We start from the raw sequence: 27583 nt of genomic DNA on the forward strand, positions 1-27583 counted from the left end.
TATATATGTATTGAAATACCTTTCTGTATAATTATTACATGTCAATTTAAAATATAAATTTAAAAAATAATCAAAGGACAAATAGTGAGATAGTATTGGTGTGTGAGACCTACATAAAAAGGGAGTAACCTCATATTAATAAATGGAACCTCAGAGATAGAACCTGAACGTGTTTAAGTTTTCAGTTAAGTATTGTTTGATAGGCTAGGGACTTACCCATTTTTCTGGCATTATTTCAATGGGAAGATGTCTCATGAGTTACAATAGATGATAACAGGTTGGATATGCTTCTGGTTCACCCTAATGCAGCTGAGAGAAGCTGGAAAGAGTGCCCCTGTGCTCTCTTAGAACTGGAAGCACAGCTAGTCATGCAGGAAGAAGGGCAGTTCTCCAGCTACTGCATATGCTGAACATACAGGGAGTGGAAGAATAGAAGATGGAAGGGCAAAAGAAGGGTAAGGAAAGGAAGAGATAAGAAAGAAAGGGGATAGGAGGAGAGGGAGAAGGAGGAGGGAAATAAAAGGTGGCTGACCACTCATAATTATTGAATGGTTAATTCTAGGCATCATGCCAAGTATTTGACTTGTATTATCTCAATTTCCTTGACCATGAACAATTAGTGTGAGTAGAATGATCCCATTCATGGCAATCCAAGTGGAAGAGATTCTGCCTTCTTTCTTCAGCAGCAGTGGCAGCAAGAAGCATTCTACATTTAGCAGGACTACCCAAGTTCTCACTGGATTATTTTAATGCCTTAATAAAGATTTCATGTTTTAAAAGATGAGGATAGTAAATTAACAATTGAATGGAATTACTAGCTAATTTTTTGGAGGATAAGGGGCCCTAACTCTGGATGGTAAAATACCACCAGAAAACACTCTACTCCAAAGGCAGAAGTAGTCCCAACTTTCCCAGGCCAGTCAATTTTAAAGTAGTCAGTAAAGGAGTAAGATAAACAACTGTCAAGATTTTGCTTGTAGTTTTCAGCTCTGAGCCCTATCCAGAGCAGTTCTTCCAACCTTTGCTTCCCTTGACTGAGCCCAAAAAGGACAGAAGTGGTGGCCTTTTCTCTCTCCATCTTGATACACAGTGGTTCAAACCAGTTTCCTCTTCAGTGCTCTTAATGAAGAGCACTGAATGTGGTTCAATGAAGTTTTCTCTTCATTACTGGGTTTTTCCTCTACTATGAAGCCATCAGTTCCATCCCTCCCATGATCTCTGACATTCAATCACATTTGTTTTTTTTTTTTTTTTGCATCATCTCTGAGAATTCCTCAAATTCCTAATAGAGGCAGGGCAGGATTCCAACCTGTCCCCAGGGAAATGTCATTTTCCTTTTCTCCTTGGATATTCATTTGCCCCATCCTTTTAGCTTTCCACACATCCCTGTCTCTGTCCCACTCCATCTAGAATTTTTGTCATATTGGTTAAGATGATTATGGTTGCATAGGTAGATAATTCACTTTCCAATGGTTGAATAATAGTTGTTTATTACTCCACATGGCAATAGGTCTAGAGGTGGATCCCACCAGCTAGACTGTGGAGCACAGTGGAGTCTCTTTCCATTTTCTGCTCTGCTATCTCACTTAGTCCTAGTGTTTGTTCATTGCAAGAATCAAGAAGGTTGTCTGTAGGCCAAAAAGGAGGGGCTCTTTCTTCTAGACATCACTTTCTTTTTTTTTTTTTCTGGAAGTGAAATATTACTCTGTGGTTTCCAAGTAGATGTCCATCCAGCTGGTCAGCCATGACCTGGCTTCATGGAAACTGGCAAAACCAGACCATGATGTTTTTAGCCTTTATCATGGCAGCAGACTGTCATCATGGATGAAGAAGGTAGGGAATGGCAATTGAGTAGATTGCCAGTAGCATCTACCACACTGGTATCTCTCTTATTGAATTTTTATTCTCATTCATTCTCTAAGGAAGAGATTCTGCCCTCTTTCTTCAGCAGCAGTGGCAGCAAGAAGCATTATACATTCAGCGGGACTACCCACATTCTCACTGGATTATTTTAATGTCTTAATAAAAGTCAGTGTCATACTCAAATGTGTCCATCCCTGATGACAGTCAACTAACACTTTAAGATCAAGCCTGGGTGTCTTGACATTCTTACCTCAGGGTGATTTCTCTTTTCTTCCAGGGGATCCATGGAGAGGTGAATGGTCATCTTGCTTCTGGTCTTTGTACAAGGGTCATAGTCTGGGGACCAAGTCATTATTCCCAAAATGTTCCTTTATTTTGTCCCAGTGAGCCCACTGGATAAACAGATAAAACTCAGAGAAGCCAGGACTCCCAGTGGGAATGCAAATGAATGTCCCTTCAGAGATGTTCATCAGATAATCAAAGTATGATGTAGAATTAAATGGTCTCCTGACAGATGAGCCTTCAAATATGAATTGATACAGAATACCAGCAACATTTCAGCCACTGCTGTTCACATGTTGTTAGACAGGCATGGCTTGTATGATAATGGTCACTGTAATGGGTATAAAATTCCCTGTACAACAAAGGTAAAAACATTTCACTTGCCTTTTTATTTTTTCTTTTCAAAATTGCGTCTAATTCACTTGATGCTTCCTCTTACCAGGGAAGTTGACTGTCAATTTTCGCAAAGATTTTCTTACCATGCCAACCCATCTTGATTATGCAGTGGTCCAGGCGGCCCAATATTGGTCCAGAACTCTCAGGAATGGTGCTCTGATCTTCAGGCCACCTGATTTCCACTTACCTGCTCATTGTCTATGTCCACATGGTCCCTTGAATGCAGGCAGAATTGCTGCTTTATGCTGTGTTTGGTTATTGAAGTCTCTTCTGTGGATAGACCCACTGGTGGCCATGACCCAGCCTCCTAAGGAGCCCTCAGTACCCATTCCCCTATGGAGTCTGCATGTCCAGCAACCTCCTTCAAGTACTTTCTTCTTTCCCCCCAACCCCATGAGATGATATTCTCCTCAGAGGGCCTTAGGAAACACTAGTCTGGACTCTGTTCTTTGTATGATGAGTGTAGGGGAAGGATATAAGAGTGGTGAGTTGTTTTCTCACTAACTCATCCTGTTATAGATAGGATACATTCCATATTGAAATGGAATAAAATTAGATTCTGGATTGTCCTGGTGATGAAGTAGCTACTTATAAAATATCAAATCGTCACATGCTGTTGAGCATTTTGCTGGTGTGCTTAGCCAGTGCTTCCCTTTCACTTGCCTGCCTCCGTGCTCTTGCACATCATGGATTGTGCTCCTGGGAGACCCTTTTCTTCCACTCTGCATGTCAAATCCCACCCACCTAACTAGACACAGTGTATAGTCCACCTTCTTCATCAAGCCCTATGAAACTTCTCACACATTCCCTGAATTGAGGAAACACTTTCCTTTTGCTGTATCATTGGAAGACTTTGCTACACCTGTGTTATAGTATTCATCCTGTTCCACCTTTGGTTGTCATTATATATGTGGACGTTGTACCCATTGTATTAGTATGTAAATCCTTTGAGAGGAGAGCTATGTTTTCTTCTTTGTGATTCATCTTCAGTCCCTAGAAGCTAACTGAATTGAACTGATACAAATTAGTTGTCCCCTGACCATAAATAGTATATAACGGGACACAAAATATATAGACATGGGTACGTAAGTAAATTAATGTTATGAGCAATGAAAAGAGATGTCCTGAACAGTCCAGAGTTGATTGCTAAGGACAATGACTGTTCTAACACCTTCTGATGGTAAGAGGGAGGACCATGGTGAGCTGAGGGCATCAAGAAAAGCCTCATAGCTGTCTTTACAACTTGAGATGGATGTTGTGTCATCATGAAAATTTTACTGAGTAGAAAGAAAAGGAGAGGACAGGGAAGGCATAGAAATAAAAAGAATGATAGAAATGACTTAAGCATCTTTTGGTTGTTTTGGGTACGTCCGAAAGACTACCGTCATCCCCCCTCTCGTGATACCTTATGTTTTCATCAGACTTTAAAACTTATAAACTGCTGTCACATATACTACTTTACATGATTCATCTAGTGAGGTCCATAGACTGAATTTCATTCCATCGCAAATAACATTGTAAAGGAGATTCACTGTGTATAGTCAAAATGGACTCCATTGGTAATAGATATGCTTGGTACCAAAAGTAATGATGACGACGATGACACTGATGGTGACAATACTGATGATAGTAATGACACTTACTGAACACTCACTGTGTGCTCAACATGTGCAAAATGTTTTGTATATATTAGTACTAAACCTCCCAGCACCTTGAAAGTCGAATTTTTAAGCCATCTCTAGATTAATAGGGATTGAGTCATTTGCTCTGCATCACACAGCTGTTGTTCGGTAGAACAGGGGCTCATATTGAAGTGTATTGTATTCCAAAGTCCGGTCATTTTTCATTCCCTAGAACCCTAAAGGCTGACAAACATGACAAAGGGATGAGCACAAGTGTCATCTCATGATATGTGCTTAACTCACACCTTCGATAGGGTATAAATGTAATCTGCATTAACCAGCTCAAAGTTCAGCACCAGGTAAAGACACTGCATTTACTTAGTGCTTCATCTTATTTGCGAGTACATGTGGGCTTAGGCAATTACCTCCTTAGTTAATGACATAATTGCCTTTTCAAGATTTGATCTTGATACTCAAATCATCTCCCCGCTACCAACCCTATTTTTGTTGACACCTCAAAACCCATTTTTGGGCCTTTGTCCTTAGTTGCTGCCCAGGGTCTTCTGGTGATAGCATTCCAAGTGAGGGACATTCACCTGAAAGTGAGGCAAACAGTTGAAACCCCATGGCCTCCTTAACACAGGGATTGAAAACCTCCAAGCGATCACCAGAAATTTATGTTTGTTGTTAGAAAATTGCTTTGGGAAATGATGTGGATCAGAGAAGTAAATTTTCTGTCAAGATTAACTTTAGTAGTGAGCAAAGCAGAATTTGGGGGGAGAAAAAAAGATCCCTAGATGTTTCATTACATTTGTATTAACATTCTTTAATATTTACCACACTCGTACTTTTTGAGCCAAACTGTCAGTGAAGGATTGAACTCTGGAGAAGATTCAGGAATTTCTCTGGAGAGGATACCTTCAGTCTCATTTTACAAACAGAAGCTGTTTATTACAAATGTGCTTCAAACAGCTGGCAGTTGTTGAAAGAATTAAGGTGAAAAACAAAATTCCTAAAAACCCCACCACACACAAACCAGGAATCCACTGCCTCTGGACTGGCCCAGATTCTTCAGCCTGTTTCCAGAAATTGCTGTTATGCAGTCTGCACAGACGGTGGAGTGCTTGGACTAGGAAGGGAGGGGAGGAAGCTTGGCAGGGCACCAGCTTGGAGCTCGATTTTTCTTCTTTTTTATTCCCCCCACAAAGAGCTGGGCCTGGTAGAAAATAAAACAAAAACAGATCCTTTTCCTCTCTCACATCTGCTTTCATCCCAGTTCTTTGGGGTTGGTGGCCCTGGATAAACCAGTGGAGCTCAGCAGGCTGCTTGCTGCTGAATGTGTTGCTGGATTTTGCTGCAGTTCAGTGCTGCTTGGCTGTGAGGTCCAAGAACACTATTTCTCATGGGCCGACAGATATGGGACCACAGTAGTAGCCTTTGTGTGAGGGTTCAGAAAAACAACACGTGCACTTTTAAGATGGGAGTAATATGATGCGATAAATGGTTAATTAAGCCGAGATGGACTTCTTTCCCACCTTCTTCCAGAAGTCTCCATTTAAGCTCTTAGAAGATCTAGCAGGTATATGCTGCGGATGAGAGGTCTGCTCAGAGAAGGAGGACTGGGGACTGAATCTGTTGACAGAACTGGGAAGAACCATCATATTAAAATAAATAAATAAATAAAATGCAGTCACCTGAGGCAAGTGTCAAAGCACCTGTAGTGGCTAAGGGATCTTTGTAACTTCCCTCTTAACATTCCAGTTGCCACTGACTAACAGACAGGGTGCTATTCTTCATCCTGTTTGCTAATTATTCTGCAATATTACTTGCCCTACTAATCTCTACCCCAGTTCTCTCCTCTTTAATTTTTATATAACCGATTTAGTATTCTCATTAAATAAACCTCTTAAATCCTATTCTTAGCTTCTGCTTCTAGGAACCAATTGCTCCTAATGCCATCCACATTTCCCCTGAGGCTATTTTTATAAACATAACATGTCACTGTACTGTGGTGATGGGGCAGGGGTGGGACTAATGCTGATTGAGAATGTACTATTGGCCAGCAATTTGGCCAACTCAACGCACCTACGCTCTGATAATCTTCCTAAAAACCAGCAAGGCAGCCACTGATATGACCATTTTACAGGTGTGGACACCCAGGTTCACAGAGTCACACTAGTGACTGCCTAAGGCCACTTAGCCCACTGGGGTCAGACTGTGTTATATGGTAGGGAAAAAAGTCAACTGACAGGAGGGACTTCTTCCTAATAAGAAGGCAACAGTGTACTTGCCTCCCTGCTCCCTGCTACGGATGATGGAGTAATGAAGGACTTAATTCACAGCAGTGACCAAGAGCAGGAATTTAAATCCCTATGGAGGAGAGTTTGAAGGATACGGCCCTCAAAAGTCACTGTGTGTGAGGGGCCAACCACAGAGCTCGCATCCTCATCACTCTCCTCCCACTGCCTTAAATCTTTGTGTAGGACCTCACAGTTTTTGAAGTTCTGTCACTCACGTGATCTCATTTGATCCTTACCAGATCCTTGTGAAGCAGGCTGAGCAAGGATTGTTTTCTGAATTTTATAGACAAGGGAATTGAGGTCCAGAAAAGTGCTGATTTATCTAAGCCAGCAAATGGCAGAAGCTCTGTCTAATTAATTCCATGCCAGATAGTTTGTTAGTACATCATGAAGCCTCCAAATAAAGACAACTCTGGGTTGTGTTGAGTGCAGAAGGAGCTGATAAGACAAAGTCCCTCACATGAACCTGTCCAAATAGTCTCAGTCCTCGTTTTGAATACTGAAGTACCCAAACTTCCTTGACCTTCTCATTTCTTCCCCAGTGATTACCATGGCTAAGAAAAAAACAGCAAAAAGTAAAAGCATCATGGGAACCTCACCATGGTGAGGTTGGTGAGGTTCCCGTGATGCTTTTACTTTTTGCTGTTTTTTTTCTCCCACATGGTAATCATTATCTAGCTCAGTTTTTTTCATTCTCCCACCGCCCCCCTTGAAAATACTATTTAGACGTTTTTTTCCTAATTACTCCCCCTCCCTGAAATCTTAATACCACAGATATGTTGTATATCTTTTTATGTACTATATGTCTATCTGTGCTTTACCCCAAAAATCAGTACAATTTATTTCACCCACATAAGAAACAATGTTTGCTCCCTCAGTGCCATTTTGCTCTTGTTGTGAATGCCTGGTGTAGCTCATAACTATGAATTCAGTAAAAAGAAAAGGAAGGAAGGATGGAGGGAGGGAAAGAAAAAATGAAGGGAGAGTAGAAAACAAACAAACAATAAAACAAACCAGCAATGACATAAAACACTAAACTGACGATGTCCTCAATTTCCCAACAGCTCTAGCATTCCCTGCTAGTATAGATTCAAGTATTGAGGTTTCACTATGGCCAAAGCATTGCCAATATTTCTGTCCAAAGCTGGGACACAGCATGCTTTAATCATTCTGTGAGTGAATCCCAAAGAACAAGATGTGGCTTGAAACACATTCAACTTTTGTTATCTCAATTCCCTAGTTGCAAAAGACAATGTTCCCTCTGACCAAACATAGTTTTTCCTTGTGGGATTTAGTAGATCTCTAAAGACAACTGGAGTCTTTCCCTTGGGGGAAGTTCATCGCTTTGCCTGTTGATAAGTGATAGCAAAGGGGAATGCATGGAAAGTTACTCTTACCTTTATTTTCTCCTCCTTAACTTCATACCCTGCCTAATAAATTGGAGAACTAGAAGGAAAGCCAGAATTCACCACTACAGACATAAGAAAGAAAGGCCTGGACAGGTGGAACCGACTTGCTCAAGGGCCAGGAGCAAATTAGTGTCAAAGCTGGGACATGGAGTTTGCCTCTTGATACAAGACTTCCTCTGCCAGAAGAAAGGGTCAACCTCCGATGTGTACTTCATCATTTGTTAAATTTCCTTGAGCAGCATCCAACTATGGCTGTGAGTACACACACAAAAAAGCTTCTTTAAGTAAACAACAGCAAATCTGCTTCAGCTGAAGATGTATGCTTAGTGTCCCAGGGGCCAGTATGATTTAATATTGCCAATATTAAATAAGAGTTTGGGAGTTGGATAACAGTTGCAAACTGGGTAACAGCTTTTCACCTCCAGGAATTGACTACAGATAGCAAACAGCTCAGATGTGGAAATGAGTTTTGCCACATCACCAGAAGGCCCATGTAGCTGGCCGCTAGCCTTCAGCTCCTATGAACACTGGAAGATATGTGTGCACGAATGTGTGTGCACGTGGCCATGTGTATTCCAGGATCAGGTTCACCAGGATTGCCAGACCACAGCGGTAAAGGCAAGCCACTAAAGAACCAGAACAAAGTCAGTGAGTGGTGTATGGGCTAAGGCCTGGCCGGTTAGAAAGCTGGGAAGGAAGCCATGTGTAGTCTTTGCAACTCCAGACTTCACTGCCTCCATATCCCTCTTTTAGGCCCAGTGCTTTCAGGAATTCAGGTTTTTGAGTCTCATCCTATCACAGAAGAAAATGGTGACAGCCTAGCTTTGCAAGATGACAATCCTGGTTACACCCTGGTTCAACCCCTTCCTGGCTATGTGACCTTGTTCTGTTTATCTTTTATTTAGAAAACACTTATCTAGTACTTGCCATATCCCAGACACCATTCTAAGCACTTTATAAGGAATAACTCTTTCATTCTCAATAACAATGGGCTTAATTCTCATAACAACTCTATGTCCATTTTATAGATGAAGGAACTGAGGATCAGAAAGGTTAAATGCCTTGCCAAAGTCACTCAGCCAGAATTTGAACCCAAGGAATGTGTCTCCCTTGACACATCCTACCATGGTAAGTGACCTTGGGCAAGTTGTTGACCCCCCCAACCTCAGTTTACCTGTTTGTAAAGGGAGGATGCTAATACTACTCTGAACAAGGAGGGATGAAGGCTTTTTGCAGGGCTTAAATGAGAAAATCTTAAGGATTTAGCAGGTTGCCAGGCACCTAGCAAGTAAAATATATGATTAACACTCCTATAGGTGGGGGTCACATTTCATAAATGGATCAGAAAGAAGTGGAGGCCTCTTCTGCATACTCTCATGGTGAGTCTGATAGGCTTATGCCAGCACAGTCCTCTTGAGAATGCCTCACCTTCACAGGTGCAATCATTTATAAGTTAAATGGTTCTATTGTTCACTCCACAAATGTTGACTTAAGCTATGAACAAGAAATGTTGTGCTACTTTGATTGAATGAGTTGAACAATATAATCAGAAGTTAAAAGCATCTGAGTGATGTGTTATCTTTAGTGGCATTTCAGTTATAATGTAGTTTCTCCTTTTCTTTCCTACAGCATGTTTGCTCTTTTTTTTTTTGTACCTTTATGATTTTTGAAGTAATATGCAAAAAAGATCAATGTGAAACACTCAAATAAAAAAATGGCCCGGACAGCAAAGCAGTGCTGCTGCATTCTGAGAAGTTCCATTATTTTTAGAATAAAAATTTAAAAAAATAAAAGAAACACAGTCTCAGTTGCAGGGAAATATAGATTTCACCATAAATGCAATCACTATGGAACAGAGACAGTGAGGCAAAATAACAGAGTGAGTGGTTGTTCTGCAGCTGAGGGACAAATGACAGAATTGCCTTGGCCAGCTGAAGACAGATTGTTGCATTGTTCCATTAATTGTGTGTAACTTGGCTTTTCCAGACCTTTCTGTGGCAGACTAATCCAGCTTTGCGTGCTGCTGAGCCATCTCACTTTTACTGAAGGCTGCCTACAATATCTCTGAGATAGACAGCCCTGCTACACATGGTTTGCAATATTGAGTGTTCTTCACTGAGGATAAATATACTGATGGTGAACACCTAAAAATATGTGATTTTTAAACAGGACTTTGGTTTAAGGAGGTAAAATATGACAGAAGTTCCAATCTTTATCCTGGCTTTACTTTAAGCCCCATAAACTGTTGATTAATCTGCTCTTGTAAGTGAGCATTCACTTGTGTTGTTTCATTTAAGGGGAACAAGGTCGGACATCCCTGCCAAATGTATGCTACCCGTCTGTTTAAGTGCCTGAAATTCCAGCATTAGAGTGATTCCCTTTGGTTATTTCCCCCAAAGACCTTTGTTTAAGTTGCAAAAATCCCTGGAGTAGAATTATCACCACTCTACCAATCAGTGTCCTACTAGGATTTAGTGTTTACATTCTTGGAAGAACTGGTGGCAAATCTGTGGATGCAGTGGACTGAGTGGAAAGGGAATATTTTGGTGTTAGGGGTATTTGGAAAGAATTGATGCCTATTTGGCTGTCTCCTGGGTGTCATGGAGTCTCCTATGGCAAAGAAAAGAGTGTCAGGCTTGGGATTGGGGTGGAGACACAGAAGGACAGTGGTGAAACTATGATGTCAAACTTTGTAACTGCAGGACTTCAGTTGGAGGAGGGGTAGAAGCCTGTGTGCAATGGGTTTTCCAGGAATCCTCCTAAAGGAGTTATTGATTTGTATATTTTGAGCAGGACTAGCTTTACCTCATAATGACACAACCAGTCAGAGAAGGAAAGGAAGGTGGTAGAGGGCGAAGGACCCAGAATTTAGAAGAGACATTTCTCAGTGCCAGCCCAGCAGTAACAATGACCTTGGGCAAGCTACTGAACCTTTTCAGATTTGAGTCTTCTTGTCTTAAAAATGGGACAAGTTTATGTCTGCCTTGTGAAATTATTGGGAGAATAAAAACAAATATAAGAATAATTCTAAACAGCACTTTGTAAACTACAGAGTGCTCAGAGACTAATTCTAAGTACACCGATACTTGCACGTCTTTCTTCTATCAGTGCTGCCAGATGGAGTCAATGGCAGGGAGGTGGGAAGGTGACTCCCTTCTCCCTGCCATGTAGCCCACGTAACCTGACCCCATGGAGCCCTGACCCCATGGATCCCAGGCACCAGCCAACCATGTATTTTTAAAGAGCTGCAGTCAGACTTTTGGATCTTGTAGATTGCTGAGCTGTCCATGCTGTGAGTAGGCGACCCTCTAGCTCAGTGCTTCTCAGCCTTGGCTGAACTTTGGAATCACCTGGGAAGCTTAAAAATAATAATAATTTTCCTCACCAAGGCCACACCCCAGACCAGGTAACTCACAATCTCTTGAGGGTGGGGTCAAGGAGTCAGTATTTATTGAGGCTCCCGTGTGCAGCCAGGGTTGACAAGCACTCTCCTAGCTGAGCAATAGAGAAATAAGATGCAGCTAGAGAATGAATTCCTTCTTCTCCTAATGAGGGAAAATAACTTTGCAACGTTACACTGAGAACAGACAAATAGCTAACCTGGTGGACCAGAGTAAAGAAATGATTGAAAAGGATTGAGGAGTCAGTGTAATCACAGCTACTTATGAAAACTTGAGTGGCATAAAACACAGATCTTGAAACTCTCTCCTCTTCCTCTCTTTTTCTTTTTTCTTTCTGTTTTGTTTTGTTCTCTCTTCTCCTCTCATCTCCTTCCCCCACCTTGCCTTTTTTCTTCTCAATCTCTCATTCTCTCTCTTTCCCTCCCATCCCATACCCCATTTTACGAGAAAGGTCTCTCAACTCCTAATATCCATTGTGGCCACTTACAATGTATATGTCATTTTGAGAGTCCTGACTGAACAAATTTTTTTTTTTTTTTTGTGGGTAGGGGGCTACTTCACAGCACATCCCTGTGTCTCACGTCTCATGTGCAGGTGAGTGTGTGTGTCCTCTCTAGGATTCCCTTTCAACTCTTCCTGCACATTCTAAAAACCCGATTCTCCCACCCACACATGCCTGAGCTTTCTCATCTTCTCCTCTGTTTTCCACCATGTCCACCTACCTCTCTGAAGCCCCTGACTCCCAGTGAATTTTTTTAACCTATATCTGCTCATTCATATTCAGGCAAGCCTGATGAATCAGAATGTCTGGAGGAATAGGAATTCAGGGGAATTTTAATTTTCTGGTTAAGTGACACTCTCTTGAAAACAACTTTTGTTTCAAGTTTTTATTGTGGGGAAAAAATGGCAAAATAGAAGCCCCAAACTGGAAAGGTTCTTAGGGAATACCTAGAAGAATCCTTCTAAAAGTAGACACAGAGACCAGTTGCAGTAAGATGATGAACAGATGATCCCAGGCATGTAAATGACAGTACTGTGTCTAAAGATGATGACTCCTGACTTCTAGACCCTATTTCTTCCAGAGCACTTACTTGACCTGCCCTGCAGAAATGTTATGATTAACCAGAACCAAATGCGAATTATATTCTTTTAAGTGAATTCTCTAGTTCCTTATAATTTCATCTGCCCATGAACCTCACTCATCTGTGTTGCCTGTCTGTCCCCAGATGGATATCAGTTTGCAATTCTTGTATCTCTAGACTATCCTGTTTCTAAGGACTGAGATCATTTCCCTAAATATGTCCACCCGACTCACCAGACTGAGCACATTGATTTTTTTCTAGCTTATTTTTTTTTAGTTTTTTAAAATTATTGCAAGTACATAGTACATGCATAAATTTATGGGGTACATGAGATATTTTGATACAGGCATGCAATGTGTAATAATTGCATCATGGAAAATGAGGTATCTATCACCTCAAGCATTTATTTTTTAGCACACTGATTTTTAAAATAGAGGTTCATCACCACCTCACATACATTACAGTCTTGGTTGGGGAAGAAGGCACAGGCTGGTGAATTGGATTTGTTCAGACTGCAGAACCCCTCCTGGAAGGAATATCAAGTTTCTCATTTTCCTTCTTGTTAATTAAATCTCCACTGTTAAGTTGATTTTTTTTTCCTGTTTCCTAAATGAGGTATTGCTAAAGAAAAAGTGGGTCAATTGAGGGTTCTGACTAGTTTTGTCCTAGTTAATTTAAGTTTTGCCATATGTTCTTTGAGAAGCATGTGTTAAAGGCCCTTTTGCTGATTATCAACGAACCTAAGGGCTTTTAATTTAGATTTCCAGTTACCTGGCAAGAGAAAGACCTAAAGGGAATAAGTCTAGGTAAATCTAAAGCTAACTCAGAAGTAAGACCACTCCATGCAAAGCTGAAGCACAGCATGATGCTTTAGATAGCACCATTACTTTCTGTCGTGGAGCAGGGTTTTTCAACTTCAGCACTCTTGACATTTTAGGTCAAATAATTATTCGATGTGGGGGATGTCCCTTGCTTGTAGGATGTTTCACAGTATCCAGACATCTACCCACGGGATACCAGTAACACCATCTCACCCATTCATAAAAATTTAAAATGTCTCCAGACACAAACAAGTAAATGTCCACTGGGTGGCAAATTTGTCCCTGGTTGAGAACCACTACCATAGACACATGATCCATTTAATCACTAAGGAAGAAATGCAGATGAATCCCTAACAATACCATATGGATGTCTATACTTTACTCTGAGTCTAAAATCCTATTTTAAGGGGTTGGACTGAATGTACTGGCCATTTCTTCTCCTGGAACCCTGGAGAAGTCTCCTCTATTGGCAGAGTCCTGCATTGCCCAATTACCAGTGACCAGAGCAAACAAGTCATGGTCAGAATTCCTAGATTTGAGCATTGCGCCCATGGCATTCAACAAGAATGTGTTGAGCATGTATCCTGTTCCCAGTCTACTTCTAGGCTCTTTGTTAGGTATAGGAGTGGAGGGGCAACCATTCAAGAAATAAAGAAACAGGGTGTAGTGTAAAGGCCACCAAGTCAATTAGCACATCACAGTGCTTCCAATCACTAGCTGGGTGACTTTGCACAATGTACCTGACCTCCGTAAGCCTCAGGTTCTTCATGTGAAGATAAGGTTGCTAGCACCTCCCTCACTTATTGTGATCTTGATAAAGGCACCATACCAGTGACCGCTCAGTAAATTGTATTTCTCCATCTCATTTATATCTTTGTCTAAACTGTAAGAATGCAATTGCCAGGCCCTTCACTTTCAGTAAAAAAAGCAAAGGTCTTCAGAAATTGTGTCCAGTTGAGCAAGGCCAGGAGATGGTGCCCAATCAGAAGTAAGAATTTTGCCTCCTGAATCCCAGAAAAGAAAAAAAAAATCAGAGTAGAGCATTATTTAATGGAAAAATATGTTTCTTAACCCTGAGGTGGAAAATACTCTCAGAAAATATATTCCCATTTGCTGGCTCTTCCCACTAGACAGCAGGTTACACTCTGCTGTGGCATAAGGAGCCCAGAAGTTCCCCAGCCTGCAAAGCATCTACCTACTCATTAACTAATGCCTGAAAATACCATCAGCCATATCAGTCCTTTATATCTTAACTGTCACTGATTTTATCAGATCTTTTCCTGAATAAAAGTTTGATTATGAAGAAGAAAGTATTGAATAAAAGTTTGATTATGAAGAAGAAAGTATTAGGGTAATTAGTGCTAGAAGGTAGTTACATAATGGTCACCTGCCTGTGTATATATATATATACACACACACATATGTGTGTGCATGTTTGTGTGTGTGCTGTTATATATACAGAGATAGATTGAGAGGTAGGAGTGTGTGTATATATTTCAGGAGCGCATTTAATGTTCATATTCTAGCGAATTCCTTTTTTTTGACATTCTAAACCTATCTCAAAACATATTTCAGAAGCGCATTTAATGGTCATATGCTAGCTAATTCCTTTTTATTTGACATTCTGTCAATGGCAGACCCAAATCAGCCAACATCACCACTCATCTAGAGGAGATAATTTATGTTTATTTTGACTACCCTGAAACATTATGACACTCTTGCTCCAAAACAGATATAATTTCTGGTTATTTGATAATTTTCTCTGTGAGAGGGGTGTGTGATGATGTTCCTTCTACCATCTCATGTGATCCATCAATGCCCTGTTCTACTGGGCCATGTCAGATAGACTAGGCATCAAACTTGCTGACAAGCTGACTAAAATAAACTGGAAACACAAGTGGCCCCTAATCCTGCCAGAGATCTGTGTGTACTTGCTTGGAAAACTTGGGAGGAATAACAAGTGGCATTTGCCCCTCTGATTACTTACACTTACTCATAAATGTGTTGTTGATGCTAAATCATACCAAATGTCTGCCTTCTTGAAGGCAGAGAGAAAAGGTAGGGAACTCATACTTTGATGAGTTCAGAAGAATATTTTTAAATGGTTGAGAAAACTATTTCCTTTTACTGGAATAACCTTTTCTTTGCGACGGCAAGTTTGTAGTCTTGGGAGTATGGGCTGCATTGTGGGTAGGTGGTCTCAACTATTAATATCAAGGCTAAGATCTGAGCATCAGGGACTGCCTATTTTTTTTCTGAGTGCAGCAAAGGACAGGTCTCATTTAACCTGCTTCCTCTGGTCCAACCCAAAAAACTACTAGGGCTAAGACTGGTGTGAGCGTGTCATTTGTCATGTGAAAAGACATTTTTTCTGTATAAATATTCGAAAAACCTCAATGCCACTGCTGAACTTTAATCAGCTGGGAAGGTACTGCAAATGGAGGGTCAATCCATCACAATGCCCAGGACGAGACGTGAATTGTGGCCTTAAGTTCTTTTCAGATAGCACAGGATAATGAGATTAGCACCCTCTGTGGGAAGAATAAAAAACAGGTGCTACACCTTTAAAAATTAGATTCTCTTTTAAATGCTTAGGAGTTTGCTTAGAGGGGTCAGAGCAAGTTTCTTGAAGCTTAAAGATTAATTAGTTTGAGAAAGAAAAGATTTCAAGTGTTACAAAACCTTAGTTAAAACTACCACTTTCCCTTATTCCTGCCGTTTTCCCCCACCTCCCCCCACCAATCTCCAGAGCTAGAGGCACACGGGCATGAAATGATGTGAGCTAAATTCCTGTTTGTGTAGACAACATTTGCTTGCCTACAAAGACACACAACACGGAAACATACACACACACACACAAAGTAAGAACAAAGCTTTCTATGGTCATCATTTGCTCTTAAGCTCCCAGATTGCAGATTCCTCTTTCCAATGGTTCTTCATGAAATGTGTATGGACTTAAGATCTTCTACATACATGATTTTTAATCATGGGCAGGGTGGGGGGAGTAACATAAAACAAAGCACGATTATTCTCTCTCTTTCTTATGGCCACCTTGAAACAAGAAGAGTGAAAGATAAAAATGTCTTGGGGATAGGAGATAAACTAGTTTCCAATATTCAGATTTCTAGAGGGTAGGAGGGGACTTGTGGTTCTGATGCTTGCCAGAAAGGTTTTGCTTCTGAAAGCTTTCCCTATAAGCACACCCACACAGCTCTTTAATGCACCAAGCCAGAGCAGCTTTGGGCACTGGATTCCTGTAGCCTTCCTATGAGATGGTTAAGTTCACAGAATCCAAGGAGCCCTCCTTCAGTTGCTACAATCTTTTTTTCCTAAAAAAGGTATGCCGTCTTCTAGAGGAGGTCGCTTTAGTAGGGTTTTAGGTAAGGCACATCCCTGAGAGAATCTTTTTCCTGCTACCCCTGCTCTCAGAGTGGTATGCTATTTAGAAAGGCAAACACAAATGATTATGCTTAAATTCAAAACCCCCTCCTCAAAGTTATCAAACAAAGCACCTCTCTTCTAGAACACTAACAGTCTGAATGGGTGTCATGTGCATGATGTGTGTCATAATGTCACGTTTTAATTATAAATAAAGCAAGATGAAGTTTCTTGGCCAGGAAAAATGAGCTGGGGTGTTGGGGTGTGTGTGTGTGTGTGTGTGTGTGTGTGTGTGTGTGTGTGTGTGTAAGAAGCTGTCCCCAGGGCTTAACATCATGAAAGACATTTGCAAAATATTTTTCTTGAAAGAGACTCTTAGAAATACTATTTTTAGGCATACTGGTTTCTCCATAGGTAGAAGAGAAACCTACCACCAACCCTTAGCTTAAGAAAACCTTCTGGTGATACCATTCTGCATCTCAAAAAGCTGGTTTTGCCTCCTAAGATTGGTAGCTGGAGACATTTGCATTTTGGGGGATGATAGTGTGTGGTTCCCCATCCCCCCATCCCTCTTCCTGCTATTTGGGCTTCTCTCTCTCAAAAAAAAGGAAAAATAAAAACAGAAAGATGCAACTCTTTAGTGTCAGTTAGGGAAGAGAAAGAGAAAGACTTACGGACGTGGGCTACATTGGTTCAGCATCTGTCGTCCATGACAGTTTATTTCAATCATACATTTGCTTAAATTGTCATCTGATGAAGGAGCCCTCCGTCCAATGCACACAGCCTTCCCCTTCCCTTCTCCGCACCCACCAACTGCCACTACCACCACCTCCTCACTTTAGTTCAATAGAAACTGAAATCTCAATGATGGACCTGGAAACCTATGAGGGGTGAGAAGGAGCAATCATCAATCTCAACACAGAAAAAAGAAATAGGGAAAGCAAGCATTACACAAAAGGGCAATCTGAGAAGAGGCAGCTTTTCTGTCCTAGGTTAACAAATTATTCCCATCTCAGAAATATGCAAACACAGGATCAAATGATTATCTTCTCCCACTCTCCCCACCCCATCACTGCTCTGTCACCTCTGCCCCTAAAGTCTCTTGCTACAAGTCATTACCCTGCAGGCATTCATCCTGAGGTAGGTTTTTCTCCTCATTCCCCATAGAAACTAGGAATGTGCTGTCACTGTTTGGGAGCCTAAGCTTGCTGCAGTCTTAGCAATGTGCTCCAGAAGCACAGCTTTCAGCCCTGAACATCGGGATTCTGCCTCCTTCCCCTCAGCCAGACCAAAGAGAGCAGTGAGCTGAGGGGTTCCCTTTAACAGGGGGTACAAGAAGGGCACAAATGCTACGAAGTCTGGTGAATCAAAGACTCAGGAGAATTAAGAACAGGTGGCATTTGGGGATGAGATTTTGAGTTGATTTGAAAGATGGTTACATTAAGTGCAAAAATGTTTCGTGTTCCTAGGAGAAACTGTCTGGCATTGCCTTTTAAAAACCATTTGCAATGCTCTCTGCTTTAAAGGCTGAGTAAGGGTGCCCAGTCCTCAGTCCACCTCTCAGTTGCCTGAAGGTGGTTAGATTGCACTGTCCTTGCCCCAGTAATAGAAAGGGTCTTGCTGTTATTCTTTTTCTAGTCCTTACACATGTGGAGTAAAGTAACACAAATCATTAATCTGATAAGCTTTCTTTGCCCTTCTTTAAAATTTCAAATCGAATCTGACTACGTTGCTCCTGGATTTTCCTTCTGGCCCCTGGACAACTCCCCTCCCCACCCACCAAGGAAATTTTAACTGTTGCTTTTCTTGTAACACAGTTAACAATTCATTTAGGTTACACCAGTCTGTAAAAACTGTAAATGCTATTTTATTTTAAACATTTTAGTTTACAAAAAAAAAAAAAATCAATGATTGGTACCTTTTTTACACTCTCAGATTCCTGAATATGGACAGATCTTCAAAGGGAGGAAGGAGTTCTCATATGAAATTTAAGATAGACTGTCCTGAAGATTGTGGGGTGGGTTTTTTGTTGTGTTTTAATTCGTTTTTGTTTTTAAGACACAATAAAGCTAAAATGTCAAGTCTCTGGGAGAGATCCCCTTAAAGTTTCAGTCAAGGAGCATATCAGAGCACAGACAAGGAGACCCCAGCCTGGTGCCCGCCGGCCCGTCCCGGCTGCCCAGGCGTATTTGGTAGCGCATGGGTTGAGAGCCACTGGGACAATCACACCTCGCATTCCCTCGCGGGCTGCTGGTGGCAGGTACACGAGCCATACTCGTTGATGATCACCAGGGCTCCCTCAATGTGGTTCGGTTTGTAATCAACGTAGTATTCCTGGGCAGACATGGCAGCCATCTGATGCATGGTCTGTTTCTGCTTTTGCTTCCTGCGCTGCGTGACAAAGCACTGTCTGAGCTGCCTGAGGCTGGCTGGGAAACACTTCCAGGACACGTAGAGCACCAGGACCACGATGAGGAAGGAGAAGATGAGGGCCATGGTGCCCGTGACCACCTTGTGAATCTGCACGGCGTTCTCGGCGTGCTCGCCGCCTGGAAGAGCCACGGTGGCAGGCTCGAATGTGCCGTCGTGCTGCCCCTCCCCGCCGTCCGCGAGCGTGGTGGCCGAGCTGGCAGGGGGCCCCAGATCACTGCGGTTGGTGACGGCCGAGAGCAGGTGGCCGCTGGTGGGCTCGGCCCCATCCTCGCACAGGTGGAAGGCGTACACGGCGTCCAGGACGTCCTCGCCCTGTGCGTACTCCGGGCTGGCGCACTGCAAGTTGCCATCGTAGCGCCCCTGGAAGTTGCTGAGCCACGAGGCTAGGGCACACACGTTGCGCCCGCAGTCCCACAGGTTCCCGGCCAGGGTGATGCTTGTCAGGGACTTCCAAGAGTTGAGGATCCGGGGCTCGATGTAGGTGAGGCGGTTGGAGTCCAGCTGCAGGGACTGCAGGTGCGGCACGGTCTCGAACACATGGGGCTCCATGTACTCGATCTCGTTGCCCGACAAGTCCATTTTCTCCAGATTCCAAACCCAGTCAAGCGAGCTGACCACAATGGCCACCTTGTTCCTCCGCAGGCAGAGCGAGTGCAGGGAGATGAGGCGCGGGAAGTGGGCGAAGTTCACCTTCACCAAGTCGTTGTGCTCGAGGTGCAGCTCGGTGAGCTTAAACAAGCCGGCGAAAGAGTTGCGCGCCAGACTCTTGAGCTGATTGTATCCGATGTCGAGAAACTTGAGGCTGCGGCAGTCCTGGAAGATGCGCACGGGCACAAACTGGATGGCGTTGGCCCGCATATGCAGCGTGGTGAGCTTCCGCAGCCCGTGGAAGAGGTCGGGCGCGAGCGCCTGCAGCTTGTTGTACGAGAGGTCTACGCTGCGCAGGTTGGGCATGGGCCGGAAGGTGGTGTTGGGCAGTTGGGTGATCTGGTTGGAACTCAGCGTGAGTTCCTTAACTCGGCGCAGTTTCTGAAAGGCGTCCCCCTGCACCGAGCAGATGTGATTGTGATCCAGATAGAGCCACGTGAGCTGCATTAACCCCGTGAACTGGCCGGCGCGCAGCTCCGAGAGGCTGTTGTAGCGCAGGGACAAGCCCAGCAGGCCGGACAGGTTGTGGGGCGCCTCGGTGAGGTTGAGCGCCTCGCAGTACAGCAGCCGCCCCTCGCACCGGCACAGCTGCGGGCACCCGCTGGGGGCGGCGGGCAGCATCTGAAAGCAGGCCCCCAGCAGACACAAGACCACCCCCGAGGGCCTCCTCAGCAGCCAGTATAGACAGAGACCGAGCAGCAGGAAATCCATTAGCGAGAATCTTTCCAGAGAGACTGGAGAATGTCCATTGGAAGCGCTCGGTCAGAAATCTACATCATTTTTTATTCCGAGGGAGGGGAAGCGGGGGAGGGGGAGAAAAGGGCAAAAAATCAAATAAATACATAGAAATAAAGAAGGACCCCCCTCCCCAAAAACCACACGTTCACCTCTAAGCATGCAGAAAGCTGGGCAGCATAGAAAGTTCACAGCCACGGAAAGATCAAAGAGATGGTGATTTGGTCCATGTTAGATGCTGCAGCAAAGAAAAGGGAGGAAAAAAAAAATCTTCGGGAAAGAATTTAATTAAAAAGTGTCTTACCCACCCTTTTCCAGAGAGTGACAACCTCCATTCAGCTGCTCCCTTTGTGTGCAGGCTAATTATATGCAGGGCGAGAGAAGACCCCTCTGTGTTTCCGAGGCAGCCCCGGTCCGCGGCCGGCGGATCTGGCAGGCGCACAATGTCTCACTTTGCTGCTCGGCTCGGGGCTGCAAGGGCGGCCGGCGAGGCGGGGAGGCGACTTCTAGGACCCGCAAGTTTCCCAACTACGTGCCGGAGCCCGAGCTTCGCCTTCCTGCCGCCTTCCTTTCCCTCTGCAGTTCGGACTGTGACGTTGTGGGGGAAAAAAACTCCAAACTCGGGGCTCGCGACTCCCCAGGATTTGACAGTCTGGTTAATGTCCGTCATTGGAAACGACCACTGACCGGCGCCACCTTTTACTCCGCGGAGACAGCCTGCCATTCGCGCCCCGGGCAGCTGCAGAGAGCGGGCTCACTCATGCTTTGCGGGCGGCAGGCGGCGGGCGGCGGGCGGTGGGGAGGTGCGGGCGGCGGCGCGGGGAGCGGCGAGCGGCGCCCGGGCTCCTTCCTTCCACCAGGCAATGTGCGGCGCGAGCTTGCACAGGCACCTACTGCTCACTGAGTGTCGTAAGCTGCTCACGATTGTGCGTCTTCCCCGAGCACCTCAGACATGGGCAGATTTAAAAGGGGTGGGCATAAAACCAACATTTTACCGAACCACTAAAGTAATATATGTTTTTTGATGAAACGGAAAACACTTTCAGCTTTTTTGTCCATATTTCAAAAAAAAAAAAAAAAAAGGAGGGGAGAGGGAGGTGGAGGTAGGGGTAGCATCATCCACGACAAGATATTTCCAAGTGGGAAACTGAAATATTCTGTGCTCTCCCCCTTCCCTTTTGGGGATATATTCTTTTCCCCTTTAAAACTGTCTACGTGTAAGAGATACGTAGGAGTCTGTAGAGAAATCAACATTTGGACCTTTGCTTTAGAAAAGCAACTTGAGAGAAGACGCAGGAAGGCAATGATTTGGGGCTTGGCTAAGATTTGGGGTTCCCCCCACTCTTGCGGGTACTGGAATTCTGCAGTCAGCCAGCCCTTTTTTGAGGTGGAAAGGGGAAATGCTTTCTAAACCCACCTAGTTTGGGAAGCCATCCCAGTCCCGGTGGTGTGAGATCCAGTGTGGCAAAAAGGTATGTCTGTGTACAGGGAGACTTGACTGAGATCCCTCCGGGGCTTCATCAGGCTCCACAGATACATATGGGGCACAGGGTGGATTAAAGAACGATTGTACTGTCTGACGTGGGGAGGGCTAACCCTGACTTGTGCTGTTCATGGTGATTACTGGGCCCTGCAGTGCACCCCACTCCAGGAGAGTGTGAATGTGTAGGGATGTGGTAGTTTAAGCCATAATGAAGCCTACCCGTCTCCATACACACATCCTAATTAAGCTTTGAGACTGCACTAAATTGTGCCACTTTTTCCTCTGAGTATGACGAGAAGCCTTTGCCTCATTGTTTCTATTCACAATCATTTATAGATAGGAGTCCTTACAATGAGCTCTCCCCCCCACCTCCCCACACACACACCTTGTGCCTACTGGTCTGGAGACGGTCTGCCCTGGGGAGGGTCAGTTGGTCATCTGTTTAAACAGAATCCTCCAAGATGGCTGAGAAAGCCTGCGGGAAGTGAGTGTGGGCAAGCCTTCCTTCTTGACAAAGATGCCCAGGGAGATGGTAGGGGGAGTCAAATGTGAGTCTCCAGCTCCACTCTTTGAATTCCTATCGTTTCTGCCTCTAAGGAAGTCAAAATCAGTAGGCATTATATGTAGTGGCACTTACTTTGATAGGAATGAGGGTAGATTACCAGAGCCAGGGTAGATGGACTGGACAAGTAACTGGATTGGTCCTTAGCATCTAAGCTGAAGAGACCAACCAATGGAATCAAAGTCGCCAAAGACTGGTGGTACTTTTCAGGAAAAGTCATATGAACAGGGGCATGAATCATTCCATTTTGTATTCATCTGAGCTCTGCCCTGGTCATTCATCTCTGAGATGTATCATTTAATTGGAAGGAACACAAATCTGAAATGTCCTAGACATCACATGCTGTCTTAGGAGTTAGAAGAGACATTAGAAAATCAACCCCCTTAATTTTGCACGTGACTAAACTGAGGCCAAGAGACATCATGGTTTATCCAAGGTCATACAGCTTGCAACTGGCACAGATGGTTTTCTTTCCTTCTTTCTTTCTTTGTTTCTTTCTTTTCTTTTTCTTTCTTTCTCTCTCTTCTTTCTTTCTTTCTTTCTCTCTCTCTCTCTCTCTCTCTTTCTTAATTTGCCATTCTTGATGATTGCCTCTCTGTCACTCTTGCTGCCTACCTAAGTCTGGATCAGGCATTTGCAGGTTTCATCCTGGCACCTCCAAGGTGCTGCGGAACACTTTAACAGACAGACAAACAAATTCACCATCAAGTGGTTTCACCTCTTGCCAAGACAATTATTCCTGACAGCAGGCCAGCTGATGGAGCCATAAACGCTAAAGGGTTGGGAGGTGAGGGAGGGGTGTTGAGTAGGCGCAGGCAGGGTTAAACAGCGGCCAGCCATTCAGCGAGTACTGTGAGTACACACCACCCAATCCCTAGGGCTGCTAGGAAAAAAAAAAAATCCTCCTAATGCTGGCTGCTTGGCAAAGTGGTGACAGAGGCTGCCAAATGGGCAAGAAGAGGTCCCACTTTGGATGTCACTTGATTTGTAGAGCTGGTGCAGAGAGGCAGAAGAGTTGAGTGTTGGCAAGAAAGAAAGGGAATAAAATTAAATTCACTGATTTATATGTGAGTTTTCTTCTAAGTGTGCTACTCAAAACTTAGAAGATGTTCCTAGGCTGTAATTAAAATAAATTATATATATATTATATATAAATATATATTTTATATATATTGCTTTTTGCATTATTATCCTGCAAATCATTTCATCTATATGGTATCTTTAAGCCTTTCCCACCTCTAATGTGGCAAGTTTGCATCTTTTCTACAGTTTTAAACCCCTTGGCAGAACCGTATACATTAACAGATTGAAATGAGCTTTATTGAAATTTAGCTATTCTAAGTCATCTAAGTTGCAGAATCCCAATTTATTATGTATTTAAAGCATACCAGCACTGATTAAATCAATGCAAATTAGGTTAAATAAGAACAACATGAATCGAGTGTTTCAGCAAAGTTGAGTCGAGAAACGACAACTTTTGAGTCACCACAGCAAGTCGATATGGCTGTTTTTCACGAGTTTTAATTTCATGCCTCTAAGTGTCCAATGAACTAAAAACGGAAAAAAAGAACGAAAAGCTCACCTAAAGTTTTTTCTTTCCTCCTGCTTATTCTCTCATATGCCTTTACCTGTCTTTTGAAAATATCTGATTCACCAGGTTACAATGTAGCTATTGCGTGTACTGGATCAATCTCTTCTTCCCGGGTGACCATAGATTTCTGTTGGCAAACTTCTTCTTCAATGTTGTATATTGGATAAGAGATGCTTTATATGCTTTGAAAACACCCTTGACATTTTCCATGTTTGTCAGGGGAAGGAACCTGAGCTCATCTAGCTGAACTGCTATAGCTGCAAGTCTGGTACTAATAGTTGGGTATCAAGAATACCATCCCAAGCCATCATGCCAACATGTGATTGGGTACTGAGGCCAGACCTCCAGTTTGGGGTAAGAAAAGATAAGAATCTTGAAAATATGGATTCAGCAAATGGGAAGGAAGTCTGGGTTACATGAGTTATGAATCTGATGGCCAAACGTAATCTGGAACTAAGGGGAGGTAGAAGAGATAAGCTCACGGAGCAAATTTGTTGTAGTTAGAGAGGCCAGAAGTATAGCTTAACGGAGGGAAGAGTCGATTAATTCCTTCTCTCTTCAACCTTGTAAATTAGCCTTTGCCTAATGAGCCCTCCTGTTTTTTGTGGTACTCTATGTTGTGACGTGGACTGGGGGAGTCACATACAATTTTTTTTTGGTATGTCATTATTTCTCCTGTTTTATCTCAACACTTCCAATTTGTTCATTTTAGTCAAAATAATTTGTGAACAAGGAGATGCAAGTGCAGAAAGTCTGAAATGAATCTGCATTCTGGGGATTGGCTTTCCATTAGCAGTCTTTGTCAATGTTCAAGGAAGGAAATTTGAGTGATTATTTTAATGTTCTGTCATCGCTAGCACCAGCCTGGACCTTGATCTTTATGCTGTTGTCTTTAATTTTCAGTGGCAGCGAACCGTGGCTTTTCTTTAAAAGGAAACCTTTAGAAGAATTGGGGGAGAGTGGGAGTCACAATTTCAAAAATAGAGAATTAACTTTGTTGTTTCTGTGGGCACATACCATACAGCTGGCATTTTACAGAATGCCTCAAAAGGTGCATGGAGAGGCTGAGGGTGAGGGCCCCAAGGCTGCTCTCAGGAGATCCACTTAGGAGACACAAATTAGAAATTGAGGTCATTCTACTTATCAAACTTTATCCAACTCTTAAAGCAACATTGTAACATGGATAGCAATAAGAAACTAACTGCCATGCTCTATGAATGATGTAAATGATGAGAATAAATAATAAAAGAAATAATAAATGAATTAATAATAATAAATAGAAATGCAAGTTCTCCCGGGCATGGTGGCTCATGCCTGTAATCCCAGCACTTTGGTAGGCCGAGGTGGGCAGAACATCTGAGGTCAGGAGCTTGAGGCCAGCCTGGCCAACATGGTGAAACCCGTGAAACCCCCTCTCTACTAAAACTACAAAAATTAGCCAGGCATGGTGGTGGGTGCCTGTAATCCCAGCTACTCAGGAGGCTGAGGCAGGAGAATCGCTTGAACCTGGGAGGTGGAGGTTGCAGTGAGCCGAGATCATGCCACTGCATTCCAGCCTGGACAACAGAGTGAGATTCCGTCTCAAAAAAAAGGAAAAAAGGAAAAAAAGAGAGAGAGAAAAAAAAGAAAGAAATGCCAGTTCATGAGGCCTGTCCTCCCTCTCCACAGGTTTTCTCTATACTGGTGTAGAGAATATACTGGTTCTCTGATTATGCCATGTTACGCTTACCTATTTTTTAATATTCTCTCCATCTTTGCTTACCTTCATTTTAACTATCCTTCAAAGTTGATGGCAAATCTCCTCTATGATTTCTTAACTGACTCCGAGGCCCCCGCCCTCTATAAAGCAATCCCTTTTTCTTCTTCTGAACTCCATTAGCAGCTTACCTTTATCAATCTCGTGGTCCTGTTCACTTTATATGAGTGTGGCAATAATTTCTAATGATAGTATTTTAAAACTGAAAGGGACATTAAACATCTTGGAGACGAAGAGTAAAAAGATCTTGTTGGGATTTCTGCTTTGCCACTTTTCAATCGGTATAACCCTATAGAAGTCACCTCTTGGTCAGTGAAATAGGGCTAAGGATGGCTAGCTCAGAGGATACTTGGGGAATTAAATGAGATCATGTAAACTCTATAGAGTTTGTTCATTTAATTTTTGTCACTTCTGTGTTTCTCTATTTATTTATTTATTTATTTTATTTATTTTTGTGAGACGGAGTGTTGCACTGTCACCCAGGCTGGAGCGCAGTGGCATGATCTTGGGTCACTGCAACCTCCGCCTCCCAGGTTCAAGTGATTCTCCTGCCTCAGCCACCCAAGTAGCTGGGATTACAGGTGCCCACCACCATGCCCAGCTACCACGTCTCAAAAAACAAATGTAAATAGAGAAACACAGAAGTGAAAAAAATTAAATGAACAAACTCTAATAGAGTTTGGCCACTCAAAAGTGTAGGCCTGAGACCAGAAACCTTGGAGCTTGTTAGAAATGTAGATTCTCAGGCCTCTCCCCAGACCCATGGAATCAAATCTGCATTTAACCATTAGCCACAGGTAATTCATTAAATTTTGAGATGCATTATTGGAACATTCACAAATTTTAACCTGAAATAAAAACCCAGATATCATTGATTCCCTAGTTTTGTAATTGAGAAGCTAAAGGGGCAGAAATGTTAAGTGATTGCCCACCCTTGTTAGTGGAATTGGGTCCAAAAAAATAAAACTTTCTGAATAACGTGTTTTCTCTCCTATTAGATTTTAAACACTTAGAATGGAAAGTCTATGTGTATCACAGGCCTGAGCACTTAGCAGAGCTCTTAAAGTTTGATTTTGTAATTGGTACAGCAGGTAGTGTAGAGCCTTCGTAGGTTCTAGCTTTAGGTATCTTTCAGCTGGTTTCTTCCCATATTATCCTAGGAGATAATGTTATTCTGACATCTGGCATGAGACTTTGACTGCAGTCTTCCAAGGCAGGCAGAGTTGCATGGTAATTGATCCCATGGGATAGCCCAACATGTTGCCCCTTCACACATACAATTTTGGAAGAGTCAAGACAGCAGGGACGAGTGAGGGGAGGTAAGTTGGAGGTGCATTAGGGTTGTCTTTCTGGGAAAAGCTTTGATGTTAACAGAGTTTGCTTACATTATTCCTCAGTTTTCTTATCACTGCCAATCTGCTACTATGGCATGTGCATATTTCTAATGAATACTTTATTATAAAAAATGTACTTTGGGCCAGGCGCGGTGGCTCATGCCTGTAATCCCAGCACTCTGGGAGGCCGAGGCGGGTGGATGACGACGTCAGGAGTTCAAGACCAGCTTGGCTAACACAGTGGTACCCCGTCTCTACTAAAAATACAAAAAATTAACTGGGCGTGGTGGCGGGCACCTGTAGTCCCAGCTACCCAGGAGGCTGAGGCAGGAGAATGGCGTGAACCCAGGAGGCGGAGCTTGCAGTGAGCTGAGATGGTGCCACTGCACTCCAGCCTGGGTGACACAGCGAAACTCCATCTCAAAAAAAAGAAATTAAAAAAATGTACTTTGGGCGGCCGAGGCGGGTGGATCACCTGAGGTCAGGA

General features: G+C 43.2%; 2 protein-coding genes across 11 annotated transcripts in view; one reads left to right on the forward strand and one right to left on the reverse strand.

The window, feature by feature from the left end:
• CTNNA2 (catenin alpha 2) overlaps positions 1 to 27583 on the forward strand; it is a 1208900-nt gene that overhangs the window by 841935 nt on the left and 339382 nt on the right. The window contains exon 1 of one of the 8 annotated variants that reach the window (XM_012502671.2): positions 21570 to 21842. The exons of the other annotated variants lie outside the window; for them this stretch is intronic. The gene's annotated coding sequence lies outside the window, so the exon portion shown is untranslated. Of the gene's footprint in view, positions 1 to 21569; positions 21843 to 27583 lie in introns of those variants that run through there. 8 annotated transcript variants of the gene reach the window in all.
• LRRTM1 (leucine rich repeat transmembrane neuronal 1) lies at positions 4969 to 21279 on the reverse strand. 3 transcript variants are annotated; one of them, XR_004033318.1, is made up of 3 exons: positions 20679 to 21279; positions 18473 to 20405; positions 4969 to 5807 (listed from the first exon to the last, which is right to left on the reverse strand). XR_004033318.1 is itself a non-coding variant. In XM_030827622.1 (2 exons), the coding sequence occupies exon 2, from the start codon at positions 20344 to 20346 to the stop codon at positions 18778 to 18780; it is 1569 nt and encodes a 522-aa protein (XP_030683482.1). In that variant the 5' UTR covers positions 20347 to 20405; positions 20679 to 21279; the 3' UTR covers positions 18404 to 18777. The 3 variants fall into 3 exon arrangements, 1 of the variants encoding a protein (XP_030683482.1); XR_004033319.1 differs by having other exon boundaries at positions 20675 to 20921; XM_030827622.1 differs by lacking the exon at positions 4969 to 5807 and having other exon boundaries at positions 18404 to 20405.

The sequence above is a fragment of the Nomascus leucogenys genome, chromosome 14 (assembly GCF_006542625.1).
Source record: "Nomascus leucogenys isolate Asia chromosome 14, Asia_NLE_v1, whole genome shotgun sequence".
Lineage (NCBI taxonomy): Eukaryota > Metazoa > Chordata > Mammalia > Primates > Hylobatidae > Nomascus > Nomascus leucogenys.